The sequence below is a fragment of the Oncorhynchus kisutch genome, linkage group LG20 (assembly GCF_002021735.2).
Source record: "Oncorhynchus kisutch isolate 150728-3 linkage group LG20, Okis_V2, whole genome shotgun sequence".
NCBI lineage: Eukaryota > Metazoa > Chordata > Actinopteri > Salmoniformes > Salmonidae > Oncorhynchus > Oncorhynchus kisutch.
In genome coordinates this window covers 26,429,957-26,456,114 of record NC_034193.2, presented here as the reverse complement: position 1 = coordinate 26,456,114, position 26,158 = coordinate 26,429,957, and the positions used below count along the sequence as shown (strand labels likewise).

Below are 26,158 nucleotides of genomic sequence, written 5' to 3'. Positions count from 1 at the left end.
GTTTTTCCTAGCCACCGTGCTTCTACACCTGCATTGCTTGCTGTTTGGGGTTTTAGGCTGGGTTTCTGTACAGCACTTTGAGATATCAGCTGATGTACGAAGGGCTATAGAAATAAATTTGATTTGATTTGATTTGCTTTATGATGAGCCTTGTAACTGAATTTGATTCAATAGCAAATCAGCATATGAATCATATACAATTGGCGGGAAGAAGACAGTGGCCATTGACATACGCATTACAGCAAGTTAGTGTGACTTAATATCTTGGGATTTTCTAGGTTGTAGACCCAAATAATCAACTGGGTTAGCACTCTCTGGCTTTAGCATTACGCCACATGTGGAAAAAGTTATCCCCTGCCACATTATGAGCAAAACTTTCAGGTTGAATAAAAAGTACTTTTGTAAGGACCGTGCAAGTGGTCAATAGTTTCGTAAATGTGCTGTAATTGAGCCAAAGTATAATTAAGGAAAAACAATTAGTCTGTAGAAACAAATAGTGTTCTGACAATGCCAGGACATTTAATCCATAGTACAGATATTCAAATCCCTTAAAAGGGTAACTGTAGTGCCTCTTTTCGCCCTGTCTGCCCCCTTTTCCATATGAAAAATGCTTGAAAACTGGGAGCGTTATGTTGAGTGTGTCATCTCTACCAAAGGTGAGTTCGTTCAACAAACCTACCTACCACCTGGTATCAATTTCAGTTGAACGATTTGATTTTACATTCCAAAATGTTATGGCGAGGCCACAAATAGCACATTTTTGTATGGATTACTGTATGGATATAGCAACAATATTCAAACTGAAAATGGCTTTGCTATCTCTACTACATGCAATAGAAAGTCGCTGCAGTTTAGACCCGAAGCAGACACAATCGCCACACTCTACCTCCTCGATGGCTAATTCACACTCCAGTCAGAGACGGAAAAGGAAGCGAGACATCCCTCATCTCTTCTACTTACATTACAGTCAATGAACTAAGCAGACCAGGCTGCTAATGCATTGGTATCTATCTCTGAGCTGTTTCCTAAAACCATTGTTACGAAAGTTGCACTTTGAAAACTCGCATTATTTACCGACTGCTAAGTGCTTAGATGCTTCTTTGCTCTTCCGCATCAGTTTATACACAGACATAAGCGTCTCCACTAAACATAAACGTCTTGATTCTGGCTCTCTGTGACCGCCAATAACTTCAGAACAAAGTTGACTACAAAGATAAAGTTGCCAATGTCTGTAATTGTTTCAAACAAGCAAAGGTTAAAAAAAATATTTCAAAAGAAAACTGCCATGACTGGATTTAAAGATAACAGTTTACAGTATAGGCTACAAAGGCCTATATATTTCAAACATGACTTTGAATACAACTGCTCTAGGAGCTGATTCGTCATCAGTATTGTGGAATAATTCTAATGGTAGGGTAAGATTTGAATGGAGAAAGCTGATATGAGAGCAGCACTGCTTTTCTTTCGATCCTATTGACACATGCTCCAACGACGCACTTGAACGTTCTCAATACACGGTGTTTTGGGAAACGCATGTGAAACCTTCGGCAGTTGTAGAAAGATGCATTATTAAAACGCTGGTAAGCTTAAGTTCCATCGCTACCGGGAAACCGTGCCCAGGAAGTTACCAAAGTTAACATCTTCAGTCCAACATTGGCTGTTTGGCCAATTATATTATAACTGTAGAAAGGCCGTAAACAGGATTTGAGTTTGTGTGAGGTCCGAAAGGGGGGGGGGGGTTGAAAGTTGAAGCTGATTTACTGCATTTCTATACAATTACAAAACTTTCAAAATGCTATTTGAAGAACTACAAAAACAAGCAAAAATTACCCCGGCTGCTGTAGGCTCATTCACCTCAGGTCGATCTACAAACACAGCCTATTAGCGATACAATTGTAATGTTATAGCCTTGAAAGGGGGAAATATGAACAATGTATCACACTGATACGTAGCATCAGCGACGAAACAAAAACGTATTGCATTTTCAGAACTGTATTGCTTGCATTTTTATTGCATTTGAATGTAGGCCTAGGTCTATAGGGAAGACAGGCCATGTGGAGATGTTTATATTGAAATGCATCTTCTGTTCGATAAGACTAGTGTTCTGAGCTTTGAGCAACACTAGGAGCAATATTTAGATGTGGACCCCTAATTGATTTTCTTTGTGTACAAAATATATATTTGGACAATTTTATTTTTCTCAAATTAAGAGTAATTACAGGAAAGAAAGAAAAAAAAACGCCCTTGAGGGGTATCGTGACATCACAGCATGTCTGAGTCCACCTATCAGTTCTGTTTCAGGGGGAGGGGTTAAAAGTAGGAAATTAAGAATTAAAAACATATCACTCTTGCACCTAAAAGTGGAAATTAAGACCAGGATTGATGTGTTTCACTAATTTAACCTTGAACAACTGTTTTAACGGAGTTGTTTTTTGAGTCAAGTTACTCAATGGGGAAATAATCAGAGTTAACATTTGATGTGCAACGCTTTACGGAGAGCTTAGTGTTTCAAATGTTTTCTGGAGAGTTGTTTGATGGTCTTTTCATATTTCAAGTTCACACAGTCAGAAGAATGACAAAATACTTAATACCTGCATCTAACATATTTGGAATTTGTCAAATTCCTGTGTGTGCGTGGGTGTGTGCGTGGGTGTGTGTATTTTTGTGTTCGAGTATGTGCATGCGCATGTATGTGTGTGTTATGTCATCTGGTCAACACATCAGAGGGTTACGTTTTCATGTTCACTCTGGCCATTGCTTTGCTTGAGGAATTTATGTCCTATTTAACGGCTCCATCGTAACTTACTGTGTTGTGGACATTTTACTACAGCAAAACCACATTTACCAAGTAACTCGGTCAGTAGAAATGGTTATATAAACAGACTGTCATATGGAGAGCGAGGAGATAAACAGAAAGCCCAACACATTAGACAAACAATATAGTGGTAGTTCTTTGGGGACTTTGACAAATGCTCTTCAGAAACTACATTCTTAGTTGAGCTGGGTTATTAAACTATGACATGGACGTTATAAGCTTGAGTCAAGGTAGTAATATATTATTACAAAATACACAGAGGGTGAAGAGGGTAAGGGGGATACACGAGAAGCTTGACTGGTTTGGTTGGATCTCTTTCTAGTGACGCTATACCCTCACCAGGGAGGAAATAGCAGCAGTGATTCCAAACCAGGGAGGCAGAATGAGTGTCTACCCCCCCCTCGCTCTCTCCTTAAAGGTATACAAAAACTATAATATTAGGTTGTATATAGCCTCCACTTATGGTGTAGGAATGAAACTGATTATTTTGAAAAACCAACTGTCTCTCCCTCTTTCTACAGAACCATATGATGTGAGGTAGTATACCTAAATATAGTCCGTATTTATGGCGTTGGAATGTAAAGTTTAAACAAAATAATTTGTCGAGGGAGGTTGGCCAACACAGACATTCCTGAGTGCAGAATGTGCACAGCCGACAACTACATTTATTGAGACCATTTTTGCGTCAACGGATGTAACAAAAGACTAGCCTGGGCAAGCAGACGGACTGCTGCGCTCACATTGAAATGTTAATGCAGGCCTGTTCCACCAGGCTACCAAGACAAAGAAAGATTTACACCAGGCAAAATAACTGAAAAGAGGGAAACAAATTTGGGAGGAGTAAGAGAGAGCGAGATATAGGATTTAATTGAAATCAATTTCAATTTATTTTGGTAGAAACATACAGCACGATGTCCATTGCATCCCCAGAGGATAGCACTTAAAAGTGTTCATTTGAATACTTTCACAAGAAAGGAATCTATGTCAATGGAGTTCATGTGCACAGACCGAGTAGTCAAGCATTTGAACATTATGGCACATCTCCTTTCCGTTTTACTGTCAAGCTTAATGTTGTAGGGTCTGAAGCGATCCATCCCTGTGGAACAGAAGGCTGGCTTGTATAGGTGGAGACGGGATGCTGGGAGGTCCCAGGATGGTTCCGTTTGTCATCGTAGTTCTGGATGATTAGCTTTGTGACAGGATGGCAGGGGTCTTGGACGATAGTACCTGGAGACATCCATTCTGTCACTGTGACGTAGTATCCCTCGCACCCGAATTAGTCCCGAGGTGCTGCAGGTCTAAGCAGAATATGTAGCTAGTGGATGAGAGCGATTCCTGGGCTTGCAGGCATGCCAAGTCTTCACTACAACGGTCTAGCAGGGCTTCTCTGAGTAGATCTAGCTCTGCATCAAGGTAGTCTGCTGCAGAGGGACTTGTGGTTAAGTGGTTGATAATGTGTTGTACTTGAGCAGGAGCATCTAGGAGCTCTTGATAGGATTTGTGTATGCTTACATCTTGAGCACAAGGGTTGAACGTCACTGTACCACAGAAGAAGGATTTCTTGTCCTCTGATTGATCTTCTGATGGCTCAGGAGTAAAGTCTTTGGGCCGTTGCTCTGGAGACTGGGGTAGAAGAGGAGGGCCACGTTGCCATGTGCTTGGTTTAGAGAGCTCTGATCAAATCTTTTCTCTAGTCAGATCATCAGCTGGGTTGTTTGCTGAATTAATGTATCGCTAGTCTTGGATGTTGGTGAGCTCTTCTACAGTACCAGTCAAAAGTTTGGGCACCTCATTCAAGGGATTTTATTTTTTACTATTTTCTACAATGTATAATAATAACAGTGAAGACATCAAACTATGAAATAACACATATGGAATCATGTAGTAACCAGAAAGTGTTAAACAAATTCAAAAATATTTTATATTCTTCAAACTAGCCACCATTTGCCTTGATGACAGCTTTGCACACAAGCTTGTAGTGTCATACACCAAGAAGACGTAAAGCCGTAATCGCTGCCATAGGTGCTTCAACAAAGTACTGAGTAAAGAACAGAATAAAATGTTATTGCCCATCCAGGATGGACATTTTTCTTTGGCATCACCTTCCATGAAAAGGATCACATACATTCACACATCATACACATTTAAACCAGTCAGTCCTGCATACACTAAACAGAGGGCATTGACACATTCACTCCCAAGCGACCGCTTTCCCAAATGCACTGGATAGATAAGTATGTATACTGATACAACAGCACAAGGAACGAATGAATGTTTGAACGCATCCTCAAGCACCGGCCAGAGGGAAGCGTCTCGAACGGAGGGTGTAGAGGGGACGCCAATGATAGCCGTTGCCTTCTTTTTTGGTTGCTTTGTGGAACAGACTGCTGAAATGTGCCTGTGGTCAACCAATCACTTTGCTGGCTGTGTTTGCTATTCTGGTGAGTTTGATTTTACTCCTCACCATACAAGACTGTCATATTGAACGTGAGGATGCTCTCCACCAAGCTGCTGTACACCCTCTCCAGAACATCCTGGCTGATCCCAAACCCCTTCAATATCCCGATTTAAAAACAGGCGTTGGCTTTCTTTCTTCTTTTTTTGATCAGCTCCTTTGTCTTTTCCACTTGACCAGCACCATTCTTGAAGGTTGTCGGTCTGTTTAAAATAGCTGTCCCCATCTGACGTAGCATCTAAAAAAAAAAATGTTTTTAAATCCTACCAGAGCCATGTCATCCGTGTACTTGAAAAGGCCCACATCGTTTCCTTGGATCTTCATCTCATAAGTGTAGATGGAGAACAACAACGGTGAAAGGACACACCCCTTTCCATGCATTTGGCCTGAAGGAGGTGTGAGGGCCACAGGTCGAAAGCCATTTGATGATTTAGCATCTGCCTTCTTAGGCACTGGTACAATGGCCGACACCTTCCAGGAGTTTGGCACTGTACAGGTGCTCAGCAGGAGTTGAAACAGTCGTGTGAAGACTCCCTTGAGCTGGTTGGCGCAGACCTTCAGTACTTTGCCCCATAGTTCGTCTGGGCCCGGTGCTTTGTGTGGCTTAATATGTGACAAGCCTGAAGCCACCTCGTTCTCTGACAGGAGAGGATTTGGGGATGCGCTCATATTTGTTTACATTAGTCTTTTAAAATCGACGTTATCGAATCTTCCATAAAAACAGTTATGGTCGTTTACAAAGGATGAACAATCTGCTATGTTATTGTTCTCTCTTTTCCTTTCTCCTCCCATCCTTGCATTAAGCCCTTCCCATGCCTGTTTTGGATTGGCTGGACAGATCCACTGCTCCACTTTATCCTTGAAGTCCTTTTTAGCTTTCAACATTTTTGACCGGAATTCATTTATCTTTACAGCATCAGTATCTCCTTTCAGGGACGCAAACTTCCTTTCATTGAGGCACATTTTCAAGTCATTGGAGACCCAGGGCTTGTTGTTGGGAAATACTGTATGTATGATATGATGCTGTCTGTCAACTCAACTCGTGGGGATCCCTGCACGAGTCAAAGAGTACCTCCCAGTCTGTGACGTCAAAGCAATCCTTGAGCTCCTCCCTACTCTCCTCTGTCCATACCTGAATGGATTTCTCTACAGGTTTTTTTTCTTCGTTTCACCTGCTGCCTGTATCTCGGTAGGAGATGGATAACGTTATGTCTGATTTCCCGATGAGTGCTCTGCACACTGCCTTGTATGCATCCTCTGCGTTGCCATAACACTGGTCCAGGATACAAGTTGAGTGAGTTGGACAGGTGACATACTGTTGCAGAGTGGGGAGGTGCGAGGAGAGGTAGAGTGCATTAAAATCCCCCAAGCAAATACTGGCATTGAAATCATCTGTAATCCTATCAGCAGCTTCTTTATTGTTTGGTCCAGGCACTTAGACCAGAATAATGGTAATCTGTCCAAACTCACATGGTAGATAGAATGGCCTGAATGATACAACTCAAATGATACAACAGGAATTTCAATCACACTACACTATTATCTACGAAGATAGATAGCCCCCAACCTATTGATTTGTGATGTCTTGATCTGCTCTAATAAGTATATCCATCAATGTTCACATCAACATTGTCCTGCTTGAGCCACGTTTCTGTAAAGCAGATGAAATGAATCTTCAAATCTAGCCCTTTGCTGCCAACTCATCCAGTTTATTATTTAGTGACTGCACATACAACAGGGTGATCACCGGGAGTTGTTCTTTTTATTGACAGATAGCCAGGGGCACACTCCAACACAATTTACAAACAAAGCATTTGTGTTTAGTGAGTCCGCCGGATCAGAGACAGTAGGGATGACCAGGGATGTTCTCTTGATAAGTGTATGAATTGGACCATTTTCCTGTCGAAATGTAACGAGTTCTTTTGGGTGTCAGGGAAAATGTATGGAGTAAAAAGGACATTTTCTGTTGGAATGTAGTATAGTAAAAGTAGGCAAAAATATAAATAGTAAAGTACAGATACCCCCAATAAACGACTTAAGTAAAAATACTTTAAAGTACTATTTAAAGTACTACTTAAGTACTGATATGCCACTGTAGCCCATATAATTGCATTGAATAACACATTCATAAATGGCAAACCAGAAAGTCAAGAAATGTATCATAAGGAACCAGGTTTTGAAGTGTCTGTCCTATATACAGTATGATAGATACTTTTGGTCATGTAGTGTATGTGGACACCTGCTCGTCGAACATCTCATTCCAAAATCATGGGGATTAATATGGAGTTGGTCCACCCTTTGATGCTGTAGCAGCCTCCACTCTTCTGGGAAGGCTTTCCACTAGATGTTGGAACATTGCTGTGGGGACTTAATTCCATTCAACCACAAGATCATTAGTCAGGTCATGCACTGATGTTGGGCCATTATGCCTGGCTCGCATTCGGCATTCCAATTCATTCCAAATGTGTTCGGTCAGGGCTCTGTGCTGGCCAGTCAAGTTCTTCCACACCAATCACGAAACCATTTCTGTATGGCCCTTGCTTTGTGCACGGGGGCATTGTCATGTTGAAAGGGCCTTCCCCAAACTGTTGCCACAAAATTGGAAGCACAGAATCTTCTAGAATGTCATTGTATGCTGTAGCGTTAAACTGTATCTATCTTCGCTGGAATTAAGGGGCCAAGTGCGAACCATGAGAAACATACTGTATATAACAGTCATGAATTTGTATTGTCCTTTTGTATGGTTCTTTTCTTAAACACCATTTTAAAATGTCTACATGATACTGCAACACATTTTCCCCAAGGGAACAATAAAGAGAGTAAAGTAAAGTAACATGTCTGTTTATTAGGGGTATGCCAAGTTCTAGGATATGGATCAATTAAAATAAAAAAATTACAACAACAAAAAATATATATATATATATTTTTTTACAAGGTGCCTTATTGCTATTATAAACTGGCTACCAACATAAATAGAACAGTAAACAATACTTTTTGCATCATACCTGTGGTATATTGTCTGATATACCACAGTTTTCAGCCAATCAGCATTCAGGACCCAAACTACCCGACGCTATTTTGATGTCCACGAGGGAACATTACAAATAGGTTCCTATTTGGTTCTGATAGAACGTCATCCTTAGTGACATTTCATAATGGTCCCAAAGGAACGTTGTTCGTGGGACCTTTGTGTAGTTCCCTCTAAGTTACCAGGATGTCACTGAGGACCATGTTGGGACGTATTTAACACGCTCAGGACATTCATTTTAACAGTCTTCAGGACATTGTGTGGTGGTCCTGTTCAGCTAAAATAATGTTTTAAAAAAACACATTTTAAAGCAGTGGCAAGATGATTACATTTGACATGATCACTAAGTACTGCTTTTTCAATATGACCCCACCTGGGATTTGGGGTACTCTGATCTTTCTGCTGCGCCACAAAGAAAGTCTCTAGCATTCTCAGAAGTCCCCTACACATTCATTACTTATAATACACCTCTTAGAAAAGGATAGCCACCTGCTCTGCTATTTCAGTTAATCTGACTCTTCTCTAATCACATATTTAATGTACTTATTCAAGCAATGAGGGTTTTCTGTATAGTTGTCTAATGTTGGTGGGGCATATCATTCTGTTTAGATGTTACTCCTGAAATCACTATGTTAAATTAAATCGATTCTCGTGTAGTTTTAACAGCGTTGTGATTTACTTAAGTGCAAAGTAAATGGAATAAAGGTGAAATCAGTCATTGACACAGACACGGTGGTGTATCAGGATGATTGGACTGCTGTGAACCAAGTATAATAATGTTTATGACCAACAGAACAAGCATTGATCTACCTACAGTACGTTTGGGAAGTATTCAGACCCCTTGACTTTTTCCACATTTGGTTAGGTTATAGCCTTATTCTAAAATTGATTCAACCCCCCCACACCACCAACAATCTACACACAATACCCCATAATGACAAAGCAAATGGGTTTTTCAATTTCTACATAAGTATTCAGACCCTTTACTCAGTACTTTGTTGAAGCACCTTTGGCAGCGATTACAGCCTCAAGTTTTCTTTGGTATGATGCTAAGCTTGGCACACCTGTATTTGGAGAGTTTCTCCCATTCTTCTCTGCAGAGCCTCTCAAGCTCTGTCAGGTTGGATGGGGAGCGTTGCTGCACACCTATTTTCCGGTCTCTCCAGAGATGTTCGATCTGCTTCAAGTCCGGGCTCTGACTGGGCTACTCAAGGACATTCAGAGACTTGTCCCGAAGCCATTCCTGCGTTGTCTTTGCAGTGTGCTTAGAGTCGTTGTCCTGTTGGAAGGTGAACCTTTGCCCCAGTCTGAGGTCCTGAGCGCTCTGGAGCAGGTTTTTAAACAAGGATATTTCTGTACTTTACTCCTTTCATCTTTCCCTCAATCCTGACTAGTCTCCCAGTCCCTGCTGCTGAAAAACATCCCCATAGCATGATGCTTCACCGTAGGGATGGTGCCAGGTTTCCTCCAGACGTGATGCTTGGCATTCAGGCCAAAGAGTTCAATCTTGGTTTCATCAGACCAGAGAATCTAGTTTCTCATGGTCTGAGTGTACTTTAGGTGCCTTTTGGCAAACTCCAAGGGGGCTGTCATTTGCCTTTTACTGAGGAGTGGCTTCAGTCTGGCCACTCTACCATTAAGGCCTGATTGGTGAAGTGCTGCAGAGATAGTTGTCCTTCTGGAAGGTTCTCACATCTCCAGAGAGGAACTCTGGGACCATCGGGTTCTTGTTCACCTCCCTGACCAAGGCACTTCTCCCCCGATTGCACAGTTTGGCCGGTTGGCCAGCTCTAGGAATAGTCTTGGTGCTTCCAAACGTCTTCCATTTAAGAATGATGGAGGCCACTAAGTTCTTTGGGACCTTTAATGCTGCAGACATTTTTTTGTACCCTTCCCCAGATCTGTGCCTCAACACAATCCTGTCTTAGAGCTCTACGGACAATTCCTTCGAACTCATAGCTTGGTTTTTTCACTGTCAACTGTGGGACCTTATATAGACAAGTGTGTGCCTTTCCAAATCATGTCCAATCAAGTTTAAAAAAAGTTTTTTTATACATTAGCAAAAATGTCTAAAAACCTGTTTTCGCTTTGTAATTATAGGGTATTTCTTTCTTTTTGGATTTTGTGCTTATTGCTAGGTGTTTTTACTGGACTGTTTGAGATAGAAACACAAGCATTTCTCTGCACCTGCGATAACATCTGCAAATCTGTGTACGTGACCAATAAACTTTGATTTAAAGTATAGGGCGAGTGAATACCTTCAACTAAATCTGTGTCTGGCATAAATGCAGGTCAGCAGTAGCCAGCCATGCATTATTTATTAGCCTATTTCGTGGATAATTGAATAGGACTAAGTAAGTAAATCATGTGCATTTTCAGCTGTCGGGAAATGTTGTTTCTTAGCTTGGAACAACTTGTGAAGAGTAAAGAAACATACAGATGTGCTCTGAGATATGCTTGGATTGATAGTGCAGTCATATGCACTTGGGGTATAGGCTTACTGGCATTTAGCGCACTTCTGTTTTTTAGATCACGAGTAAATCCGATTATCACACCGAGTTTCAGGTGTGATAAAACAGATAGGATTACAAATGTAAGTATGACGAGATCGGCGCACCCCTATTGTTTTTCTCCTCTTTGTGTTCCCCCTGTAGAAACCACAACTACTAATCCATATCCTCATACAATCCCCATGTGATTTGTGTAAAGTATCTGTGTGTGCCTTTCCAAATCATGTCCAATCAATTGAATTTACCACAGCTGGTTCCCAATCAAGTTGTAGAAACATCTCAAGGGCAATCAGTGGAAACAGGATGCACCTGCGCTCAATTGAGTCTAATAGCGAAGGGTCTGAATACTTATGTAAATAAGGTATGTTTTTACTTGATACATTTAAAATTTTAAAAATAAATGTTTATGGGTTTGTCATTGTGGTGTATTGTGTGTATTGTGTGTAGATTTAGATACACACAAAAAAAACTCACCAAGTTTAGAATAATGCTGTAAGGTAACAAAATATAGAAGTCAAGTGGTCGGAATGCTTTCCAATTGCACTTGCAAACTTTTTCCTCTTCCTCAAACTTTTTGCTTCTGTGATTTTCTTTACTAATGACAACATTGGACATGTCTGCGTTCCTTTCAAAGTAAGTGCCTTATTACATTGTCATTATAGTTTCTGTATATCGTGTTGTCGTTTCTACTGTAGCACACTATGCACAGTATGGAGCATAATGTATATTCTGTTTTAATCACATTTTCAAATAATGGTGACAAATCATGCATTTTTATTCTTGTATAGATTGTAATGACACGTGTGTAAAATCATTTTTGGAAGGTTGTACTGAGCTAATGCTAAGCTAAATGCCAGCTATGCATCGTGAAATGTTTGACATCATACAATGCTTTCTGGATGTCATAACAAAATGGATTGTTCACTCAACTTAGATTGTAACTATCGTTACTCAGGGTTGCCAGCTCAGACCCCCCCCCCCTTTCCAGAAGGTCTTATTTACCTTACAAACTTTGTTTCCTGCCCCCCCCCCCCCAATTTATTGATAAATCCCCCATCATAGTAACATTTACTGCATTTCCCCAGAACTGAAATGAATCCCCCTACAAATCGTTTCAACCAAGTTTGGCAGCCCTGTTTTACTTTCACGCTACGGTTAGGCAGTAGGCTTGCATTTGCGATGATGATCTGTGAGGTGATAACATTATTTGCTTTGTCAAACTGTAAACAACTTGTCAAGTCATGTGCTCCAGTTCTTGTAAACACTAACAAGTAGATATAAGACTTATAATATCCTTTAAAGTGCCCAAACTAAATTAATATTTTACAGGCAATGGGCGCAGCCATCTTTGACTTTGCAATTCACTGTAAGATGCAAATAAACAATCTGGGATGAAAGTTCGCTTATTTAACAAACAGCAGCTGACACGCATCTCTTTTCTAAACAATATTACATTTCTCCGTTGTGCTCACCAGAGACGTGGTACATTCTAACAAAGTCTAGCTGTTAGGTCGCTAACTTACGTTTAGTTTTTTTGTCAGCGCAACCTGTTACTTAGACTGGTTTATAGATTGAGTTCTGCTGTTGATGCGTTTCGTTCTGTTGCTACTGTTCCAGACATATTTGCAAAGGTACACTGCAGGGACCATTCAACAACGACCACAAACGTGCACTCAGATGCAGAAAATGGTTAAAACATTCCAAACCCACGAAGCACTGTTTAAAACTAAATGGAGAACAGTTTCAGGACCATGCAGCACTGTTTGCACTGTTGAGGTTACAGGAACCATACACCCCTTCAAGGTCCAGTGCACAGCACTACTCCAACCCAGCTACCAGCTATAACCCCTAAACCCACCCATACCACCAGCAGTGAGCTGCCATTCGAGTTGTGGCTTCCCCTTAGCGAATCACTGCTGTCTCACCTGCAAAGTTTAGGCAGTTTTTGCAGAGGAAATACAAAACGGGAGATAAACAGAGCGTCAAGCGTGACTGACCGTGCCAAAACTATAGGTGAAGATTATAAAACTGAAATGTCTAAAAGATAACAAAAAGGATATAACTACTGACAATAGGGACAATACGTGTCACTCCCTGTACAAACTGCAGCCATTGCAAGCATCTCTAACATCAGCATGTTACATTCTCCAATGAATAAGGCACTCACTTATTATTTTCCAGCAAAAAAAATTAAATAAGGAGAACATGCCACCCATGGCATCCCCATGAAAGTATTGTTAGTGTTCAGAAGGGGAGATGGTGGTTATATGGGATGGTGAGGAGTGAGAAAAGGCTTAGCAGTGGTGATTTGGGAGTGAGAACAGGTGTGGGAACAGGTGTAGTGGAACAAGGCCTGGCCTGCACCAATTTGAAGCAATTAGTGCAATCAGGTCATCGGAAGAGGAATGGTCTTCAATACAGTTCCGCCTCTGGGCAGCCGAAGAAGTTTGCACAAAGATGTTGATCATGTTGTTTATTACAGTAACTACAGACAAAAAGTTTGTACAAAATGTTGATCATATCATTTGCAGTTACAACAGACAAAGCAGTTTTAAAGACATGGGGTGATGGAGAACAGGAAGGGAGGGGAAAACAGCATATGCAGAGACGTTAAGGTTGTTTCGCTTTCAGGAAGAGGCGTGTTGAGCCTGGTCATGCAGCCACTCCCTTAATTAAAACACTTGTTTCCAATGTGGACCTCGATGTTGTCGAAAAGAAAGGATGTTGTCGAAAAGAGACAGCTAGAGTGAAAGAGAGAGAACATCAGAAAGAGAGAGAGAGAGAGAAACATACACAGGGGGGAGGTGGTTCTAATAAGGGGTTTTGTTTGATTTCACTGCAACAGCGGAAGAGGATCTATTTCTGACGCTTCACAATCAAAGCTGTTTAATTGGGTCGATTTGGCTGCATTTATCTCTGCTGAGAAGATGAGGGCTGCATCCCAAATGGCACCCTATTCCCTATATAGGGCACCACTTTTGACCAGTCTAAAGTAGTGCACTATATAGGGAATAGGGTGCCATTTTGACCAGTAAAAGAAGTGCATTATATAGGGAATAGGGTGCCATTTTGACCAGTCAAAAGTAGTGCACTATATAGGGAAAAGGGTGCCATATGGGACTTAGCTGAGGGGTGTCCGAGTACGGAGGGAGGACGAAGAGGAGGAGTGAGAGAGGGTGAGAGAGAGAGAGAGAGAGAGAGAGAGAAAGAGAGGAAGATGGACAGTGACTCAAGGAATGGACAGTTGTCATAACACTGTTCTGCAAAACACACACACACACTGGGTCTTGCTCCATCAGTGTGTCTCCCTCAACGATCCAACAAATCTCAGCATATCTTAAAGGCAATCAATGGGAGGACAATCCTATATACTGCACAGTACATACATGTCTTACAATAGGTGCACCCCTCTACACCAGACCTATGTTAAATTAGTATCCATTTTCTTTCAAATACTTTCAGCATTCGATTGAATCTGCCTGCGTGTCAGATGGGCAGGGTTTGCAGTTTGCACTTCTGGGACTATTCCATTGGTTCCATTGTACCAGGCAAGCTCAATCAACTGCATCATTTGAAACAAAACAAATACTGTTTAACCCAGGTTTTCTATAGATCCTTTGGAACAGGACGGCACCATTGCTTTATGTGAGATAACACTACGACAAAGGGAGATGTGTCCGCCCTAGAACATCCCTCTGGAGTGCCTGCATTGCGGCACCAACCTTGCAAATCTGGTGGGTGTTTGAAACACATATAAGGAAAGAAGCCAATGTAGGGCAAGCATCATCAGCCACATATGTACAGTACAGATACATAGGCCTATATAATACACTGGTAAGAACAAATCCCTAAATCATCCACACTGGGTAACATGCTCAGAAACGCATGCATGCACATACACACACACACATACACACACACACATACACACACAGAGCGATCCGTAGGCCTAGCGTCAATAAACCCACATCAAGTGAAGCTACTATTTACTACCTTATCGAGACAAAATAATTATCTCACTAAATGATGTAGGTTAATTAAGCATCATAATCACTCATTATTAGCAGTTTTTGTATGGGACAATACACTGTCATCCATCTCCTGAGTCTCTCAAATTGAACTATTCACTATCGTTATTTTCTTTCCCCCATTCTCTGTCAGCATATCATCCATCCACAGTTATCTCACAAGCCTCAGCATTATCATGAGACAATACGTCCATACTCCATGCTGAATGCACTGAAGTTCAAGCTGTCTAAATTCAGTTTCATCCAACAAAATGAGTGACAATGAAGGTAATCCATACTGCCCCTTTTCTTATAGCTGCATATAACTTCTGTACTTTCTTTTGCAGGGAGACATCAGTCAATGGACTTCGTACTTTAAGCTTTTTCCAATACATTAATGAACAATAAATTACTTTTGCTGACTTAACGGATGGCGCTCATACTGTTGGGTGAAGATTCCAAACGTAGGAGATTACGCATTTCTTAATTAAGAACGCCTTTGCTACGCACTTCTCAGTAGTTGGTATTCAGACTTACCTTATGAAGGTGTGAAACGGGCTTTGCATGCATGGTTCCCTTGCGCACGCTGAATAAATGTAATTCATCCCTCCCACTTTCTGGCCAACATATCTTCTCATGGGGTTTTCATTCAACAGGGTTTTAAGGGTTTAAGCCAACCCTTTAAATATGGTGAACCTTTAAGTTAGAAATTTGTCAACAGATTCAATAGAATATATTGACAGAATGGGTTCAGAATATTAGGGATCAATGAAAGAACGCCACCTCAATATATGCATATTCGTCTCTGTTTCAGCAACAATTGGTAGATTTAATAATACGCTGGTCTTTTAGATTATTTAGGGTAAGGAAAGTATTTGTGAATCATAAAAAATGGTTTGGAGAGCCTTTACGAACAAAATAAAAAATAATCCTGGTTTGATTATTTATGAAAATTGCCACATTTACAGTTGAAGTCGAAATACATTTAAACTCACTTTTTCACAATTCCTGACATTTAATCCGAGTAAAAATGTCCTCTCTTAGGTCAGTTAGAATCACCAGTTTATTTTAAGAATGTGAAATGTCAGCATAATAGTAGAGAGAATGATATATTTCAGCTTTTATTTATTTCATCACATTCCCAGTGGGTCCAAAGTTTACATATACTCAATTAGTATTTGGTAGCATTGCCTTTATATTGTTTAACTTGGGTCAAACGTTTAAGGTACCCTTCCACAAGCTTCCCACAATAAGTTGGGTGAATTTTGGCCCATTCCTCCTGACAGAGCTGGTGTAAGTGAGTCAGGTTTGTAGGCCTCCTTGCTCACACACACTTTTTCAGTTCTGCCCACAAATTTACTATGGGGTTGAGGTCAGGGCACTGTGTTGGCCACTCCAATATCTTGACATTGTTGTCCTTAAGAAATTTTGCCACAACTTTGGAAGTATGCTTGGGGTCATTGTCCATTTGCAAGACCCATTTGCGACCAAGCTTTAACTTCCTGACTGATGTCTTGAGATGTTGCTTCAATATATCTACATAATTGTCCTACCTCATGATGCCATCTATTTTGTGAAGTGCACCAGTCCCTCCTGCAGCAAAGCATCGCCACAACATGATGCTGCTACCCCCATGCTTCATGGTTGGGATGGTGTTCTTCGGCTTGCAAGCCTCCCCCTTTTTCCTCCAAACATAACGATGGTCATTATGGCCAAACAGTTATATTTTTGTTTCATCAAACCAGATGACATTTCTCCAAAAACTACGATCCTTGTCCCCATGTGCAGTTGCAAACCGAAGTCTGGCTTTTATATGGCGGTTTTGGAGCAGTGGCTTCTTCCTTGCTGAGCGGCTTTTCAGGTTATGTCGATATAGGACTCGTTTTATTGTGGATATAGATACTTTGTACCTGTTTCCACCAGCATCTTCACAAGGTCCTTTGCTGTTGTTCTGGGATTGATTTGAACTTTTCGCACCAAAGTACGTTCATCTCTAGGAGACAGAACGTGTCTTCTTCCTGACCGGTATGACGGCTGCGTGGTCCCATGGTGTTTATACTTGCATACTATTGTTTGTACAGATGAACGTGGTACCTTCAGGCGTTTGGAAATTGCTCCCAAGGATGAACCAGACTTGTGGAGGTCTACATTTTTTTTTTATCTGAGGTCTTGGCTGATTTCTTTTGATTTTCCCATGATGTCAAGCAAAGAGGCACTGAGTTTGAAGGTAGGTCTTGAAATACATCCACAGGTACACCTCCAGTTCACTCAAATTATGTAAATTAGCATATCAGAAACTTCTAAAGCCATGACATAATTTTCTGGAATTTTCCAAGCTGTTTAAAGGCACAGTCAACTTAGTGTATGTAAACTTCTGACCCACTGGAATTGTGATACAGTGAAATAATCTGTCTGTTAACAATTGTTGGAAAAATGATTTCTCAACCGACTTGCCAACACTGTAGTTTGTTAACAAGAAACTTGTGTAGTGGTTGAACAACCTAAGTGTACGTAAACCTCCGAAATCAACTGTAGTTCTTTAACCCATGGTACTGTTGAAAGATTAGTGTACATAGACTTATAATCGGAAGAATAGTGTACGATAGTGTAGGCTATCTCCTTATCTTATCTATAACTTATCTTATCTATAACTTGCACTACCCATGGAACTGTGTGATGCCAAATATTGCACCATGCTTTGCGTTCAAACTGTTACGGACTGGTCTTTAAAAAAATATTATGAACTGCTACTAATCATCCTCAGCAACAACCACATGGCCGTGACAGCATTTACAGAGGAAACAAATGAAGGTAAACTAAACAATGTCATTAAATGGAATAATAATGCAGGCTATACCAACTGAAGGGAACTAACAGTTAACTGGCAGTTGAATATGTGTTGTTATTAGACCTACTGACAGTCAATACTGATAGTGGCTAATATTTAACATGATAGGAATAGGAAACAGAGAAAGTCAGAGTAGTCTATAATTAAGACATTTAACAGCGCCGATCTCTCCAAGTTAAACGGCTGTACAATTAAAATTCTGCATAATGGCACAGCATTTAATAAACTTTACTGTGGGAAAGTTGATATGTTGATATGTTTCAGTTTGCTGCCATATGACTGGTTTCACATTTGTCTCCAGCGATGAATTGATGACTCATTTACCTAGCTATGCATAGAGAATAGTGTTATTTCTATCAGAAAAAAAGAAGTAGATGCTTTTTCCACTTGGAACCGGTAGGTTTGCTGGACGTTAATTCCTGGTTTCCTCACGTGTACAGGTGGTGGAATTATTAGGGAATTAAGTCATGCGAACAACAACTTACAGACGCACACAAATAATAACTACGTCTCCTCTGCCCAGACACGCATGCTCAAACCCCTGAGGACAGACAAAGAAAGGGAGAACGGCCAGAGTTTAAGTCAGTAAAATCATTTTTAATAAAAGGAGATGGCTATCTTTGAGGTGGAGCAAAATGTTTATGGGGGACTGCTAATCATTATAATGACTGTGGCCTTGTGACTGTAATAAATATGGCTTCTGTTCATGCAAGTATACTCTTACAGGGAAAAACCCCCACATCATTTCACGTGAAATTCCACGTGAAGTGTTCCAAAAACACGTTTTCACATTCAAGTGAAAGGTCATAGGGGTGTGGGATAAAAAGGTGATTATGCTGCACATATCATAACATAGAGAAGAGCTTTTCTCTGAAAATGGAAATATGATTAATATGATTTTTAAATCGTGTTTTAATTACATCTAAATCTGTTTCATTACTCCCATCTCTCACTGCAGCTACGAATGCACCTACAATATGTGCCCCTGGCCCTGACTTCCCATGTTAAAATTTGTGTTTTCACATGTGCTCATACAGTGTCGGATTTAGGCATCGGCGACATGGGCAGCATGGACTGTGGGTCAATTAACCTTGTCGGAGTGGGTGTCCAGATTCTTGTTTATGAGCTAGGCAGGCTACTGCCTGGGAAGGCCTCCCACTCAGAAGAATGAGATGGGGAGGGGGGTGGGGGTAGGTTGACCTCAGGTCCCCACTGGAAGCCCGAGGTAGTGGGAGCGGGGGAATCTATCAAATAGCGCACCTCTAACTTTGTACAGTACTAATGCAATTAGTAATGCAATTTAGTTTGTGTGTTTCTTGTTTGAAGTGCAACAGTGTAGTAATCAGGTTCTCTTCTTTATAAATGTGTTATTCTATTTGTGTATTTTTTGACATAGGATTTGTGCAATTTAGTTGTATTTGTGTTTTTTGTTAGGGTTATAGCGTAATAATTCAATTCTCTTTTTTATTTGTATTTATATACTACAATTTGTTTCTATTTGTTTTTGTTACTTCATTTTGATATTTATGAGTCTTATTTTTGTATATATATTTATACAGTTTTAAATGATTATGATTATGATTACTATGATTATTTATTTGTGTTGTTCCAAATGTCTGAATAAAAATGACAGTTATTGCAGAATGGTGCTTTTTTTGCGGGGCTACACAAGCTGGGAGCCATACAAGCTAGAACCGCCACTGTGCTTATATGTTAAGTGTAGTTTCATGTTATCACGTTACAATTGTCACATTTATTTCACGAGATGTTTTCACATTGTTACGTTCTGACCATAGTTCTTTTGTGTTTTCCTTGTTTTAGTGTTGGTCAGGACGTGAGCTGGGTGGGCATTCTATGTTGTGTGTCTAGTTTGTATATTTCTATGTTTGGCCTGATATGGTTCTCAATCAGAGGCAGGTGTTAGTCATTGTCTCTGATTGGGAACCATATTTAGGTAGCCTGTTTTGTGTTGGGTTTTGTGGGTGGTTGTTCCCTGTCTTTGTGTTTTATGCACCAGATAGGACTGTTTCGGTTTTGCCACATTTATTGTTTTGTAGTTTGTTCATGTTATTCTCTTATTAAAGAACCATGAACTTCAACCACGCTGTGTTTTGGTCCTCCTCTCCTTCCCAGGAAGAAAGCTGTTACACACATGTGCTTACCTGTTGTTATGTGTGTAGTTTCATGTTATCACGTTAAAATGTGACATCCCCATGTTTTCATACGTGCTCACATATTGTCACGTGTAGTTTCATGTTATCACATTAACTTCACATAAGATCACATTCGTGTAGTTGTTCCATAATGGCATACTGATGCCAAACCAAAGATGGTTTAGTATGAAGATGCTTAAAAACTGTTGCCTGACGACTAAAACTGAAATTCTTCTGCTGCTCTATGTTCCCTACATACTTCAGTCTGAGAATGCAATCCTTGAAGTCATTTGTGGTGACGTCAAAATGAGGGATGTTATACAAAACAAAGTCATCATCGATTGGATCATCTCTGGCCCAACCCATCGGATTCTGGGACCAATCAGAATGGTTAGGACATTTTCATTCTAGAAATCGTTGGGGAGGTACTCAGATCCAGACTCATTGCAGAGAATAAGCTAACGTCTGTGGGGGCGTGGCGTAGTGTTTGGAGTTTGGGTTGCCAGGCAACAGAAATTGCTTCTCCAATATAAATCCTTGATCACATTTGTAAGCGATGTCATGGGGATGTTAGCTAGCTAAGCTCATGAGTAGAAACACGTCAGCGGGTCTAACGGTCATGTCGTACTGAACTGCACATTTCCAGGCAGCCAAATCAAAGGCAATCCTTTGACACAAATTAAAACATGTCAATTTGACACTTTCACAAAGTTGGAGTAATACCATGTTCATCTATTTAAAGGAATAATCCACAAAAACCTATATTTTTTATTTATTTTTGGGTATTATTACTCTGCATGTCAGCAATTAAGTTTTCAAGATATAGGATTTTCAAAAAACTGATTGTCAATGGTCACATCATCAAAATATAGTTGTTTTTTTATCCAGAAAATGAACAACTATAAGGATGAATTTTTCACTTCTCTCATTGACTTTCCAAATCCCAAAACCTAGTCTGTCGAGTCTGCTTGGCGAGGCATTCCTGGAAGTATCGGTCTTTTGGGCCAAACCCTCATTGAGTGGGGCCTGTTATAGTTTATAGGGAGCAATAGAGTTAATTTGAGTTGGATTCACTGCTGTCTTACAAAGGGCTTTATTAACACCACTATCTTTTTATTGTCTGTTCTTCAATCGGGGGTCAGTTTCCCAGACACTTTGTAGCACAGAGATCATCTTAAAGGGATAGATTCACCGTTTTTCTTTGTCCCAATCTTAATCATTTCCTTGCCCCGAGTGAAGTTTTTTGACGATTTGTCACAGCAGTCCATTTAAGTACTTTCTAGGCAATGGACCAACAATGGTCTTAGTGCTACGAATGTTTCAGGAAAATCACCCCAGGTTAAGTGACCTAATCACACAAATTACCTCAGGGAGAGTTGCATTTACATGTAGTCATTCTACAATGGTAAACTCACATGCTACATTCTTCCCTTTCCAAAATATATGAAATCCTCATGCCATCATTATATAGAACCCTAAGGGAAGTTAAACACTATAAACAAACATTTACAACCACCGATGTGCCCACAGAGAGTGACAAACGTCTTGAGTGTGTTCCAGGTTGCCTATATTTTGCCAGAGGCTGCAGACAAGGGATTGAGCTTCAGATCCATATGGTCGTACAGTCAAAAGATGACAATAACAGAAAAATGTCTGTTTGTTGTGAAATGGTGTGTTTCCTCGTTGTTCGTTTCAAAAATGCTCTGGTTGTACTTGGTCTGCACACGATCAGGTTGTGCTCGGTACGCACATGCTTAGACAGTTCATGCCAAGTTTGCAAATGCTCAGTTTAAGCTCGTTAAATGAGTGCTAGATAATCATATTTCCTTTTCTTAACTCCTTTCACTCATCTGCAATAACTGGACAGATGAAAGTTCACCAATGTCCACTTCGATTTGAGTCCTTCAATTTTAACACAGTCATAGCTGATCTTTGAGAACCTTTTGAGCGCTCTTCTGACCCCTCCCAGGTTGTCTAGACTTGTCTATTACGTCATTTTTTATTTTATTCTCAATCCCGAGACACCTAACTGACCTTTCAAAGCACTTCAAGCTAGTCTCCATCAGAACCAACTATGTGATTCGAGGGCTCTAATGTTCCTTTATCCTGTAGTCTCACCATCATCTGATTTGAGGATGTTCCTTTAACATTAGGCCAGTTCTTCCATCATGGACCTGAGTATACCTACATGGCGGGCAGGCTTATATTCCAGCCGAGCATTAGCACCCCTGCATCGACACATCAAGCCCTCGATAACAATATCTAAATCATGTGTGTGATGGAACTAGAAGGCTGTACATCCAGTGGTTCTCCACGACCAGGATAGAGGAACACTTCATGAGGCATGACGACCTCCTCCTCATCCAAGGGGAAAGCACTGTTCTCTTGCCAGGCTCTGCTGTTGCGATATGGGGCGTGGTGGGCATATGGGGCTGGGGTCTGTCTCTTCTCACTGGGGGCCCAGAGGGGCCTCTCTGGGCTGGGCTCTTCACTGCAGAGCTGGGCCCCTGATCAGAGGGAGGGGGACCACAGGAGAGGGCAGTGAATCTAGAGCAGCACTGATTGTAGGAGGAGGAGCGGTGGAAGAACGGAGGCTGCTAAAAATACTGCATCTCCAAGGAGTACTGAAATACACACATGCACACGCACACACACACACTCATAGGCAAACACTGTGATGTGGTTGAACAGACATAAAGGTGTTTGCACACACAGACACACACATACATACTTTCCCTCATGCAAATACACACGCACACACACACACACAAGCACACACATGCATGCATACACGCACGCACGTGCACACGCGCGCACACACACACACACACTCATGACTGGTGATGATGACAAAGAGTGGGTAGAAAATCAAATCCATCACAGTGCCTTCAAGTGTTTCCTCTGACTCACAGAGATAAGTTTTGAAAGGACTGTTAGCCTTTTAGCATAGCTTGCACAGATGTTCAGAAGAGTAAGGCTTGGCCACATATACAAACTTTTGTCCATGTATCAAAAACAAATCTCTTTCACACAAACACACGCACACACATTCTCTTTCTCTCTCTTTCTCTCTCTTACACACACACACACACACACACACACACACACACACACACACACACACACACACACACACACACACACACACACACACACACACACACACACACACACACACACACACACACACACACAAACACACACACAGTATTTTGACAGTGGGAAGTTAGTTCTGGGACTATTTACTTCAGGTATGTTAAGTGTATTGTGTGTGTGTGTGTGTGCTAGTGTTTGTTTGTTTGTGTGTGTGTGTTCATGTGATACAAGCTGAGATCTTACCTGTTCGCTCCTGCGCCCAAATTCTCCCAAACTGTGCCTGGGATAGACAGATCAACAGAACAGCATACAACCCCATGTCCACACAGTAGAGTGCGCTCCCTCCTTCCTCCTCTCTCCTTTTCCCCTTGCACGCTTACTTCTTCAAGGAAAGGGTGCCTACTCCTCCTTTCGCCCACCTTTCCTCTCTCTCCTTTCACTCTCACTCTTCCTTTTTGACTTAGAAGTGAAGGGTTCTTGCTTTTTTATTTTTCTCTCTCCTCTCTCTTTCTCTCTCACACTCGTGTCTTTGTTTCCTCCTTAGTCTAAGTCCTGGGATGTTGTAGCCATGGTAAAAGAAGAGTTGACAAGCAGTACAAACAGCTGATGAGGTGTTGCAGGTTTTCTGTTCCTTTCCTCGTCTCTCGCTCTCCTCTCTTAGTTTTCGGCCACCCTCCCTCCTTTTTCTCACTCCCCCCTCCCCTCTCTCTTTCTCTCCCTCTCCTGAGCACTGCTCTGATTTAGACGCAGGGCTGAGACTACCCTACATAGAAATATTTATATATTTCTTCCACAGAAGCTGCCAGGCACGTGGCACCCTCCTGTGGACATCCGTCAAAACAAAAACGAACTAGTCAAACAGTAGAACTGTGCGACAGAACGTGTGTTGATCCAGTCTCTCAAATAATCAGTAATGTTTAAAATACACCAAAACATAAAGACAAGCTTTACTCAACACTTGCTATGGAGCAGTGACATCGGACATTGGATCCTTTATTGGTGTATTACGCCGCAATACTCATAACTGTGGACATTGGATGTCCATGTGGCTGAGAAAAAGTAGTGCCAACACCAATATTTAGACACCCCTACACTGTGCCTCTTCCCATCCCCATGGCGACTGGAAGGAGTAGGGTAATTGTGTTGTGCGTTGTTGGCACACTGTTAAAATGAAGTGGAACAAGTCTGGTAAAATCCTGCACAGCTGTTGTGGATGATTAAATGTCAATACTCCCACGGACTCTACAGCTGAGGAGAGCTGAGCAAAACATGTTCTCTTTCATTCTTTTAAAGACCGATGAGCACAAACGCACACAATGTGTACTGGCACAGGCGAAGACACACACACACACACACACAAAGAGGTTTAGCGCACACACACACAAAAATAGGTTTTGCACACACACACAGACCCTTTTCAGGCTGACGCGTATGAGACTAACTGCAGACAGAAATGCTCATTAGATTGTCAGGAAATGGAGGGAGACTGTTGGAGGATGGTGGACGTCAGGGCAGGTGAGCTGCAAAGGTAAGTTATCATCCTGTCATGTTTAACCTCAGTTTGCAAAATGATCCTATTGTTCTATCTTCATTTTGGGGGTGTTTCAATCCGTAAAGCTGAAGTTCAGCGCTGTAGCGTGATTGAAATTTGCGGAGACTGATTTCACTGTAAACGCTGCATATGTCGGCTCAATCGGAATATACCTTTAAATTACAATCGAGCTATAGCGCTGAACTTGAATTATATGAATTGAATCGAGCCCTTGATAATAAACAACACTGTCTAAATAGCCGGCTGTAGACAGCCGAAACAAAGTTGGTTTGCCTATTGTTGGGCGTCCAGGAAAAACGTATATCTCACTTTATGTGCATGTATGTCACTTGTGCTCCCTCTCCGGCTTCTAGGTCACCAGGCTGCTCGTTATGGTGCACACCTGTCACCATCGTTACTCGCCCCTGCGCGTCGTCAGACTCACCTGGACTCCATCACTTCCTTGATTACCTGCCCTGTATATGTCAATGCCTTTGGTTCCTTCCCCAGGCGTCATTGTTTCCGTTTCTGTTTCATGTCTGTGCGTTGTTCGAGGTTCTTTCGTATAATGTTCCATTTATTTAATTAAAACACTCACTCCCTGAACTTGCTTCCCGACTCTCAGCACACATCTTTACAATGTATGTGAATGTTATGTTTCCCCTCCATGTTCGGTGAAAGTTTCATGACTCTACGACTAATATAATTCATTAAAATGGCAATAGACCAGAAACTAAAAACAAAACTTTTAAAGATTTTCCAGGATGCAGACACTGTTTTTGTAAAAAGGCCTGTGTTGATCTACAAAACACAATTCACACAGGCCCCGATTCCAACTTACTGTACAAATATACAGTATGTGCCCTTTCTACATGTTTGGATTGAAGCATTTCTCAGTCGTTTGTTTTCAAATCAAATCAAATCAAATTTTATTTGTCACATACACATGGTTAGCAGATGTTAATGCGAGTGTAGCGAAATGCTTGTGCTTCTAGTTCCGACAATGCAGTAATAACCAACAAGTAATCTAACTAACAATTTCAAAACTACTGTCTTATACACAGTGTAAGGGGATAAAGAATATGTACATAAAGATATATGAATGAGTGATGGTACAGAGCAGCATAGGCAAGATACAGTAGATGGTATCGAGTACAGTATATACATATGAGATGAGTATGTAAACAAAGTGGCATAGTTAAAGTGGCTAGTGATACATGTATTACATAAGGATGCAGTAGATGATATAGAGTACAGTATATACGTATGCCTATGAGATGAATAATGTAGGGTAAGTAACATTATATTAGGCAGCATTGTTTAAAGTGGCTAGTGATATATTTTACATCATTTCCCATCAATTACCATTATTAAAGTGGCTGGAGTTGAGTCAGTGTCAGTGTCAGTGTGTTGGCAGCAGCCACTCAATGTTAGTGGTGGCTGTTTAACAGTCTGATGGCCTTGAGATAGAAGCTGTTTTTAGTCTCTCGGTCCCAGCTTTGATGCACCTGTACTGACCTCGCCTTCTGGATGATAGCGGGGTGAACAGGCAGTGGCTCGGGTGGTTGTTGTCCTTGATGATCTTTATGGCCTTCCTGTAACATCGGGTGGTGTAGGTGTCCTGGAGGGCAGGTAGTTTGCCCCCGGTGATGCGTTGTGCAGACCTCACTACCCTCTGTAGAGCCTTACGGTTGTGGGCGGAGCAGTTGCCGTAC

At 41.2% G+C, this 26,158-nt stretch overlaps 1 protein-coding gene across 2 annotated transcripts in view; it reads right to left on the bottom strand.

The window, feature by feature from the left end:
• plxdc1 (plexin domain containing 1) overlaps nt 1-23,634 on the bottom strand; it is a 92,887-nt gene extending 69,253 nt beyond the window's left edge. For both annotated transcript variants that reach the window (XM_020453827.2, XM_031799034.1), the window contains exon 1: nt 23,156-23,634. In XM_020453827.2, coding sequence (XP_020309416.1) covers nt 23,156-23,231 — 76 coding nt within the window. In that variant the 5' untranslated portion in view covers nt 23,232-23,634. The remainder of the gene's footprint in view (nt 1-23,155) is intronic.
• Between the last annotated feature and the right edge of the window lie 2,524 nt (nt 23,635-26,158).